The 10987-nt window shown below is 49.9% G+C and overlaps 1 protein-coding gene across 1 annotated transcript; it reads left to right on the top strand.

The window, feature by feature from the left end:
* Positions 1-7505: 7505 nt before the first annotated feature.
* Positions 7506-8494, top strand: LOC120675722 (transcription factor PAR1-like). Its single transcript, XM_039956930.1, has one exon. The coding sequence runs from the start codon at positions 7616-7618 to the stop codon at positions 8135-8137; it is 522 nt and encodes a 173-aa protein (XP_039812864.1). The 5' UTR covers positions 7506-7615; the 3' UTR covers positions 8138-8494.
* The last annotated feature ends 2493 nt before the right edge of the window (positions 8495-10987 follow it).

Genomic DNA, 10987 nt, shown 5'->3' with positions numbered 1-10987 from the left:
TCTAGACCGGGCATCTCAGTGTAGTCCCATGCGAAACAATCCCGGTACTCTTTCAGCAATGTAATCATCTCCTCACGCAAGACCGGATCCAATTTCTTGCTGATAAATGTCGGCCGTGGCTTATCCCCAGGACCGATGTCAACTTCTTCCAAATCATCAGCTGACGTGAACCCGTATCCGAGCTTGCCGTCATCTGAAAAACCAGCTGCGAACGCAGGCGAGTCCTCGTTATCCTCAAGATCAGCGACAAACATAGGGAGATGACAAGAAAAATTATTTGGCCAACCGCACGGGCTGGCCGCTTTTATGACTCCATTACCATTTGAAACCAAATAGTCGATGAGTGGCCAACTGCCAGAGTAAGCCATCGTGTGTACATGACGTAACAATTCCGAACCCACACAGGATTTTTCTATTTTTTGGGGCCGGTCGCTGGGACCGGCCTCTCTATCTCTATTACACCCCGTAGCATGCCAGGATATGTCTACTCTGTGAGGCTAGTGGATAAGACCAGCCTCAGTCCGTTTTTTGTGGCCTCGATCCGATCACAGTCTTCCAGGATGATCTCTGAAATCGGCTCTTGTCCTTCTGTGTCCCAAGCGTTCTTGTCTGCGAGCGAGACCTCACTGGAGTCGTCTGCAGGGACCACCTCAACTTCATCGCCATCCCATTGGACGAGATACTGATGCATTGTGGAAGGGATACAACAGTTGGCGTGAATCCAATCCCTCCCGAGCAATACCGTGTACGTACTTTTGCTGTTGACGATAAAGAACGAAGTCGGGATCGTCTTGCGGCCCACTGTCAACTCCACATTAAGAACCCCTATTGCCTCTGATGGTTGTCCATTGAAGTCGTTGAGCATCACATTGGTCTTGATCAGATCGGCAGAAGAACGACCCAATCGGCGCAGCACAGAATACGACATCAGGTTGACTGCGGCGCCAGTGTCGACTAACATCCTGTTCACAGGCTTGCCATTGATGAAGCCCTTGAGATACAATCCCTTCAAGTGCTTGTAGCTCTTCTCCTTGGGCTTCTCGAAGATGATCGGCTGTGGGCCCAGATCCAGCTGTGCGATGGCCGATTCTTCCGGTTGGGGTGCCCGAAACTCCGATGGGAGCACGAACATCATGTTCACATCAGCCGATGGCTTCTCATCGGCTTTTGTCTGCTTGGGGCGCCACTCTTTTCTGGGAGGGCGCCTTTCCTCCCTTCGCAGTTGCCTGACTTGCTCCGCGAGATCCGAACGCGCCTTCCTCAGCACGTCAAGGTACTTTGCTTCTGCCTCCTCCAGATTGTGCAAGCGCTGCACTCTGCGCTTTTGCGAGCGATTAAGCCCGTCAGGACACCACCGTGGACGATGGTACCTGTCTTTTTCTTCTGGCTCGGAATCACCCCTGGTTGGCCGCCTCACACAGTCATCATGATGTGTTCTGGGCCCTAAGCGCCAGAACACCGATGTCTCATCCTGCTGGTGTCCTTGAGGCCTGCACTCCAAGCAATCATCTATAGTAGGCAATCGGCTCATGCCGGAATTCCAACAGTACCTGAAGAACGGGCAATGCCAGTGGTCGCGTATAGACTGGCGTCTCCCCAGTGTCCTTCCTGTGCGGTGCTCGTACTCATCCTCTTCTGATTCGTATCGGCGGCGCAACTTGTACTGGTACTGGTACTTTTCTAGAAGCCGATTAGAAGCTGGAAGCTGGTTGCGGATGTGACGCACTTGCTCTTCTGTCACATGCTGCTATTCCAGTTCGCGTTGATCCTGCGGCTGTTTGCCAGAAGCGGCCTCTCTCCTCTGCTTGTCATGGCGGCGTATGGGTCCCACCATGTTGATCTGGAATGCCAAATCTTGGCCCTCGGATCCGAAATCTGACAGCTCTACCACGTTAGCTTGTGGGAAGGGCTTTTTGTCAACCTTCATCGTGTGTTGAGCCAGGATTAATCAGCCTTGCTCGATAGCCGATTGGATCTGACGACGCAGCTCCTTACATTCACCCGTGGAATGAGTGAACGAGTGGTGCCATTTGCAATACAGCCTTCCTTGCAGCTCTTGTGCCGTCGGTAGCTTGTGATTCTCTAGGAGCTTCAGCTGTTTTTCATTGAGGAGCAGATCAAATATCTACTCTGCTTTGGTCACGTCGAAGTCGAAGCCCTTCACAAGCCCCTGCTATTTGACCCACTTGCACGGGACAGGATTTGCCCCCCGAGTCCACTCTGCCACGGCCACTACTTGTTCCTCGCCAGAGTCATCAGATTCATCCACCTGGGCCATGTTTACATGGCGCTTGAACTTGTCCTGGTACAGCTCAGGATGGTAGTGTTCATATGCCGTAAGCTTCTGCACCAGGTGCGCTAGAGATGTGAACTCCAACTGAAAAGCCGCATCCTTGATCGGCTTAGCGAGCCCCAGGACAGCCAGATCGACTGCCTCCTTCTCTGTGATGCGCGATGAGTAGCATCGGTTCTTGACCTCTCTGAAGCGCTATATGTACTCTGACACAGTCTCTCCTTGCTTCTGCCTGACTTGGGCGAGGTCAGCAATTCCAGCTTCAGCAGCCTCTGAGTGGTACTGGGTATGGAACTGATCTTCAAGCTGCCTCCAAGTTCAAATCGAATCCGGAGCCAATGATGCATACCATCCAAAAGCTGGGCCTGTAAGAGATTGGCCGAAGAACCGGACCCTCAGAGGATCCGATACTGAGATCATCCCAAGCTGGGTTAAGTATCGGCTCACATGCTCTATGGAGCTGGCTCCTTCTGACCCGTTGAATTTGGTGAACTCAGGGAGCCGATACTTGGGTGGCAATGGGATTAAGTCATAGTCACTTGGATACGGCTTGGAATAGCCGATCGCTTTCCTTTTGGGCAGGATGCCGAACTGGTCTCTCAGTATTGCATTGACCTGCTCCACACTAAGAACTCCTGGGGCCGATGGCTCAGCACTCGGCCCAGTAGCGTACTTTGCCAGCCACGCCTGTTTCTCCGCGTCCGTTCCAGAAGCTCCTGGGTTTACCATCTGCACCGAGCGTGTTGGATTGACGCTCTCAGGGATGTAGGCGTACGTGTAGCCGTGCGGGATCTCCTTGGGTGGCTCGGTGAGGAATTGGCCTTCTCCAGGATCACCGTCGATCATGTAGACGACGTAGATCGGCGAATTTTGTGGTTTTGGAGCCGCAAATGAGAACGGCAATACCGGTCTAGAATGCAGTGCAGCTTCCTCTGTGTGACTCCCCAGGGTTGGTCCCGATGGAGAGTATTGGTTCTTGATTATCTCCTGGATGACGCGATGCGCCATGCGCTCGAGCTCGAGCTCGTTCATCAGGCTCTGAGAGTGCCGATGAGGCGTATGGGCCACCATGTAGTTCACCTCCTGACGCAGGGCTCTGGTGCGCTCTTCTGATGGCACAGACAGATCTACGTTGTCGAGAGCGCCTTCTGGTGAGAACCCCTTCCACCTGATGCCATGGTTGCGGGTCCTCTCAAAAGAGCCGATGAGATCGGCTTCCAGCAGAGCTTTGATCTCATCATACTTCCTCTTGTGTTCAGGAGAGAGCTCTTCATACGTGACGGGCTTGGGAGCGGGTTCTTAATCTGGAGCCCCAGGCATTGTTGCAGTGGACGTTGTTGCCGAGAAGGGTCCCACCGGGCGTGCCAGAATGTGTTATCGGTCGAAACCCACCGGCGAGCAGCGACAGGCAACACGAAGAGCCGGGAGGTCGCCGGGGCGCTGGCAGGCACTGCTCCCTCGTCGACGGCCCGCAATTCCGTCATGCGCCCGGAGATTCCGTGGAAAGCCGGGCGTGCCACCTGACCTATGCCCGATCAGGAGGGTGCGGACGTGCTCCAAACAGTTTCCTGCATACAAAGACACGTATAAACGTAAGTCCGAGCCGTGGTCGGCTCCCCGGGACGACTCTTGCATCGGCTTTAAAGAGCCGATCGAGTCCCGGTGTCGGATTGGATCTGTATCTATCCGGATATTGATGAATAAAGCAAATAACTATAAAGCTGCTTCAATTAAATCTAATTAATCTAATCCACGATGGTAACAGCTTCACTGCAAGACCAGAACATCCTACACGTGACTGGGCCTAAAGAATATAACAGACAACTAAACCATAACCCAAAACAGAGGCCTAAGAACTAGCAAGAGCCGATTCCCGGAACAATCCCTATCAAGGCTAAGATAAAGCATCTACTACACCACCGGATCGTCCAACCCGTTTGCAAGGCCTAACCTAACAGATATTGCGCCAACTCTTAAGAATAAGAGCAAACCATAACAGATCAGATCTACTAGACATAAAAGAAGCAGGGTGTTGCCTTTACGCAGCTAGCTCTATGCAACAAGAACTAGTATAAGATGATGACATGATTGCGTAAAGACAACATGATATTCGTAGAAGATAAACAACAAAGCACAATAGATCTACTAAAAGCCATGCTACGAACAACGCTTCAATACGAGTAATACCAAGGTAAAAGCAAGAACAACGCTGCCCTGATCGCGAGAAGCGATCAGGGCAGCATGGCGCTTACTTGGATGAAAACCGTAGGATTAGGGGTGGCGATGCGCCGAGAGTTGTTGTTTGCGAGACGTGATGACACTCTCCTTTATGAATAACATAGGGTACATATTTATAGTCCGGAGACTTGGGAAACAATCTAAACTAATCTTGTCCCGATTGGACTCTATCTCTAATCTTAAACTAAATCTAAGATACATGGCCCATGTGGCCCAAATGCTCATGCAGGAGCCGATTTACAAGTCTTCTTCAATCTTCTGCTTTAAGCCCATCTTGCTTTCGGCCCATAAATTAATCCTGTTAATTTATGGCGATAACATATGGAAACCTTGGTAAAAAAAATCACTAACCCCTTTATGCTTTCTCACAATAACCACAAGGACTAACTGGAGTTGGTGAGCAAAACAATGAACATAATAAGCTGAACTATTTTCTCTCATGATCAATGATTGCAAGCCATTAAACTCACCTCTCATATTGCTAGCACCATCATATGCTTGGCCTCTAACTTGCTTCAAACTTAAGTTAAGCTCAGCAAATAGTGCATCAATGGAAGACTTGAGATGGGCTGAAATTGTTTCACTTACATGAACAAGTCCAACAAATCTTTCTTTCACAATTCCATATTTATCTACATATCTCAAGACCACAGCCATTTGTTCTTTCCAAGAAACATCTCTTGACTCATCAACTAGCAAGCAAAAAACATCATTCCCAATTTCTTCTAGAATAGCATGTAACACCTCCTTTGCAAAACAATGCACAATGTGCCTTTGTATTTCAGGAGAAACCAAAAGACTATTTTCTGATTTTCCTTTACCTGTTGCCTTTTTTAAGACTGGATTTTGCTCCGCTGCAAAATCACGAAATTCCCTCTATTTAGAGAATCCTTTGACTCATCATGGCCTCGGAAAGGCAAGCCTTGCTTTGCTAACATTCTAGCGACATCAATAGGACCCATTCAGTCGAATCATATAGTCCCTCTTAGCACTTTCATTTACACCACGGAAAGCCACATTAATGTGTTGTCTTGTTTGCAATAAATCATCACACTTCTTCATTGCTAGATAGTGCGAGCCACCAACATCACCCACATGTTCTCTGAGCCTTTGTTTTCTGTGAAAACCATTCCAACCATTTTTCACAAAAGCTTCATATCCACCATCCTTCTTTCCTCTGAATAGGAAACTAGAAAAAACAAAACGCTCTACCTGTAGATTCACTGTATTCAAGCCAACTTCCAAACTCATCGAACCAATCTGGAATAAACTTTCTTGGCCCTCCTCCAATATTTGTTACAGGAAAACTATATGTACGAGGTTGACAAGGCCCTTTTTCCAAGTACTTTCTTCTCACCATTTCTCTGAGATTAGGATGGTAGTCATCAATTTGTTTCCGCAAACCTGGATCATATTTAATCTCCTCTTCCCAGTTGATATCATCCAAACACAGATTGCTAGCAATGTTGGCACTATCTGTCTCTGGCACTTTTCTTTTGAAAAATCTTTCCATCGATTAATCTGTATATACACTGTCCAGTAAATAACTTGAGAAAGAAAGAGGCAAATATCTACAAGAAATAAATAGAGATTAAATAACTTGAGAAAGAAAGAGGCAAATATCTACAAGAAATAAATAGATAACAGCTTTATGTACCTCTGCAACTTCAAGCAGCGCTCGTACGAGATGCAGGCATGCAGCTAGCCGCTGGCGGCTGGATTGCAGAGGTGCTCCATAGCTCCGTTGGCTGAGGCACAGGAGTCGCCGACTCGCCGTCTCGCCGGATCGCAGAAAGCAGAGGCACAGTGCACAGGCACGGATGGGATGGGAAGAGAGACCGTCGGCCGCCGCCATGACGGATGCGCGCCTCGAGGGAAAACGCGTATACGCACTGTACTTTTCATCTTGCTGGCTTCCTGTGATGGGCTCAAGTTAACTGGGCTTGCTGCTTGAGCTGGGCTGTGGGGGTGCAGCATATTGGCCTAAGGGGGGGTGCATATAGGGTCAAAATCTGATGGTAATAACTTGTTTTTGGATTTGGTGGGGGGGGCGTGAATCCTATACATCTTCCACAAGATTTTTTCTTATCCAACTTCCAGTGTTTGAGATTCGTGCAAACAGCTATAGCCCTTGATCCAACTAAACCCTAACTTCTTCTCCCTCCCTCCCTCCTCCTTTCTCTCTCTCCCCAGCTCCTCCCGCGCGCCGCGCGGCACCGGCGCCCTGCAGCAACGCTGGCCGTGCTCCACGCACAGACGCCTTGCGTGCCCCGCAGGCCCGCGCGCCTCCGCGTGCTCCGCCGGCCATGCGCCGCGGCGGCCTTGCGCGTCGCACGCGCCCCCGCCGACCGCCGCGGGCCACGCGCGCTGCTGCGGGCCCCGCGCGCCTCACGCACCCCCGCGGCTGCCGCGGGCCACGCACGCCGCCCGCACCCCGCGCCGCCGCCATCCGCTGGCACCGGAGAAGAAGACGGAGAAAAAAAATATTTGTGCAATATTTTTAAAATTGGTTCAACATTTTTGAAATACTAGTTCAACATTTTTGAGATGTTGGTTCAACATTTTTAAGATGTTGGTTCGACATTTTTTTCAGTAAAATATTAAATGAGTCATCAGTTATATTTTAATAGACTTTATAGATAAATTGTTTATTTATCTTCCGGGGGTGCATCCGCATCCACAGGCCAATACGTGGCTTCGCCACTGGGGCGATCGGTGGTGCATATTGGCAAATCCTAGTACGATACCATACCATCTCCCGGCTACACGTAGCCGGTTGACTAGGCAATAACAGGCTAGCGCCGGGTTGGCAGTGGCAGCTAGATGCGCGGAACGAGGTCGCCGCGGCACCCACATGCCCCCGTTCCCATCCCCAGCAAAACGCCGTCAAGCCATTAACCCAAGCCGCTCTCGCCTCTGAGCTGGTGCTAGTGCTACTGCTAGTAGCAAAACTCTCCCTTTCGCCTCGCGCCCTCGCAAGCTATCGCGGATATATAAAGCGGATCGAGGCATCTCACCTAGTCATCGTGTCACCACCACACACCCGTGCGTCGATCCGTAGCTGCCCACGGGCGGTTAACGGTCATGGAGCACCACGCTGCGATCTTGGAGGCCGGCGGCCAGGAAGGGGTGGAGCGGCGGAAGCAGCAGCAGCAGCAGCTCGTGCGCGAGCGCGGCCGGCGCATCAAGGCGGCCGCGGAGCTGGGGCTGGCGCGCTCGTCGCGGGGCCGGCAGTGGGGCCGCGCGCTGGGCCGCCGCGTGGGCCCGGAGGACGATGCCTCCTCCCCCTTCGAGGTGACCTCGTCGTCGACGATGGGCAAGCGCGAGGCGCAGAGGAAGGCAGCCTCGGCGGCGGCGGAGGAGGAGGAGGTGGAGGAGGTGGCGGTGGAGGAGAAGGTGGCGCTGCTGCGGCGGCTGGTGCCCGGCGGCGAGGGCATGGCGGTGGAGGGCCTGCTGGAGGAGACGGCCGACTACATCGCCGCGCTCAAGGCGCAGGTCGGCGTCATGCGGGCGCTCGCATGCCTGCTCTCCGGCTCCGGCCTCGACGCGCTGACGGTCCCGGAGAAGGCTGCCGGCGGCCTCCTCAGGCCGGAGAAGCATCAGTGAGAAGGAACAGCAGCAAGCGTGTCCTTCCTGGCCTCTTCTTCCGGCTAGTGAGTAGTGACCCGAGCTTCGTCGTCAGGTTCGTCTCCGCGCGTTTGGGCACCTGCCGTTTGGAGCAGCCAGCGCAGCTAAGCTCTTGCGGTGTGGGTGCTTCAATTCGTCGTGTTCCTACTACCTGAAAATGTCACGGCATTTTTGTTTGAGAATTGAGAGGATGGAGAGAATCAGAGAAAGGAGCAGTGGATCCAGCACGCTGGTCCTAGCGAACTAGGCTGCATCAGTTGATCAGTTGATGGGAGCATAGCATGTGGGCTGTGGCTCGTGTAAAATACTATGAATTGCAGGAGTACCTTTTCTTCATGCTCGGTGTTTTCGAGGTACTTTTCCCATGTGGAGGATATAGAGTACTAGGTTGGATCTTTTCGAGAGAAAAAAAAAAGAGTAGTCTATGGTTGGCACCAGGGATCCGTCTCTTTTTAATTCAAATCGGATAGGTTTTTCTTTCTTTTGAAACGATATTTAATTCAGATAGCTCAAATGTGAAAGAGAAATTAGCACCAGTGACCCGTGTAGTGCTTCTAGCAGCAGCTCTAGCAAGGTGTACATGATAAGCCTCTTCCTTTCGGGGGGAAAAAAAAGCAAGCCCGTTTAATTTCAGCATCGTTTTGCAAACGTGTCGAGTGAAGCAGCGTTGGGTGACGGCAACGCTTGCTCATTCACAGAACGAACTGTAGGTCGGTACAGACAGATGCTGCTGCGATTCACGCTGTGAAATCCCTGTAGCAGCCCAATCGGCAAGTTGCCTCTAAAAACGTTACGGTGGTTCCAAAAAGATCCCTTGCCGGTCAAAGTCATACATCATTCTTAATCTTCTTTGACTTTTTTAGTGGGTAATCTTCTGTCTCGATTTCTAAGAAAGAACAAACAAAAATCGTTTCCAAAAAAAAAAAATTCTCAAGTAGTCCAGCATGCCAGCAGGCCCAACACGCACTGGCACAAGAGCCCAGCCCGTGCTTAGCCTAGGTGTGTTTGGTTTTTTAAGTTTAAGTCACTCGTCCCGTCATATCGCATGTTTAAACACTAATAAGAAGCATTAAACATAGACTTATTATAAATCTGATTTCATAAGTCGTGACTTAATCACGAGATGAATCTATTAAGCATAATTAGTCCATAATTTGATCACTAATTGCTATAGTAACCATTCACTAATTGTGCATTAATTAAACTTAGTAGATTCATCTAGAGTTAAGTTTGCAACTTATGCAATTACTTTTATATTAAGTTGACATCTGAACATTCGAATTTACATCCGAACATTCGATGTGACAGCGACTTAAAAAACCAAAACAATGCACGCCTTTACACATTGAAACTGACTCTAGATCATGTATTTGTGATCCAACAGGTAGCTCTGTTATCGTCGCACGCATAACTGCTTTCGCGAGGCTTGTTTTCCCCCACGCTACAGTAAGGAGCGGGCGGACTCCTCGGTGACTCGCCTCCGGGGGCGGATCCTGTGCTTCGCCCCGCCTCTCCGGTGGCTCTTTAGCACTCGAGAGGAGGGGGAAGCAGGATTTACTTGCCAGTATAGATAGTAGGGTAGCTAGTTTCTAGTGTGCTGCCATTAGAGTTGCTTGCCAGCTTTAATGGCGGCAGAGCTTAGGCTTGCAATGGAGGTAGCGCGGCCACTTTATCAGCGAATAAGTGTCCTCCAGAGCTTCCGCGTCTTCTACGGCGACGTTTCTGGAGGATCTGATGGCTTTTTTGTTTCCTATTCTCTTCTCAAGCAGCGGTGGCGGTGACAGCACCGTCTCGGTGGAGGGGTCAAGGAGGTTCTTGCCTTGTGTCTTTGCTGCGTTGGAGCTGTTGTGCTTCCCCAGGGGGAGCTCTCTTTTCCGGGTTGGCGAGTTCTTCGCCAATCGCAGATTTTTCTTCCGATGGGGTCGTCTGGGTTGTTCATGGTGGCTTCATGCGGATGGAGGAGGGTTTCCCTACGGGAGACCTCTGTACGTGAGTCATCGGCCGGCTGCACATCGATCCGAATGGAAGGTGTGTCTTCTGGCCTTTTGGTTCGAGGATAAAGGGGCAGCTTTGGGTCGTGTGGATGGAGTGGATAAGGCTCGAATATCTCACGACAGCATCCATCGTCGTCGACGAGTCCCTATCCATGGGCGATGGAGCTTGGGGCGCGTCCCCTGCCAATGCAGTCTCAGTGGTTGCTTGATCTTACTATTGCTACTTCCAGAAATTCGTGGAGATAGGGCTTCTTTTGACTTGGGGTTGGTGGCGAAGATCCTCCGGCGATGGTTGGCGATAGCAAAGTCTGGAGGATTCGACCGACATAGGTTTTAGGGCTTAATTTGTATTTTCTTTTTTCTTTAGGGACCTCTGTGCAAAATGATCGACACAGCTGTCTTCTATGTCCTTCTCAAATTCTCGAATGTACTTTAACTTATAATACAGGTATGTTTGATAAAAAAGGTTCATATATTTGTGCACATATTCATGCACAATAGCAGTAGGTATCTGTAAGGATTCGATGTTTATTAAGTGGAGTATTTCGAAAATTTCTTTACAACAAACTAAAGAGTAATAAACCAACCTGGTAGCTCGATGCAAGTATCCACCCAGGCTATGAAGAAGGTAAAAAGAAAACAAACTGAAGTACTCCCTCCGTCCAAAAAAAAATGCAAATCTCGCTTCCCAAGAAGTCAAACACTTTTAATTTTGACTAAACTTATAAAAAAATTACTAACATTTGTGTCTCCGAATTGATATAGTATAAAAATATATTACATGATTAATCTAAAAATACTTATGTTGTAATTTATATATATTAGTACTATTTTG

The sequence above is a fragment of the Panicum virgatum genome, chromosome 5N (assembly GCF_016808335.1).
Source record: "Panicum virgatum strain AP13 chromosome 5N, P.virgatum_v5, whole genome shotgun sequence".
Lineage (NCBI taxonomy): Eukaryota > Viridiplantae > Streptophyta > Magnoliopsida > Poales > Poaceae > Panicum > Panicum virgatum.
Note: the sequence above shows the minus strand (reverse complement) of the source record. Positions and strands in the feature narration are given on the sequence as shown.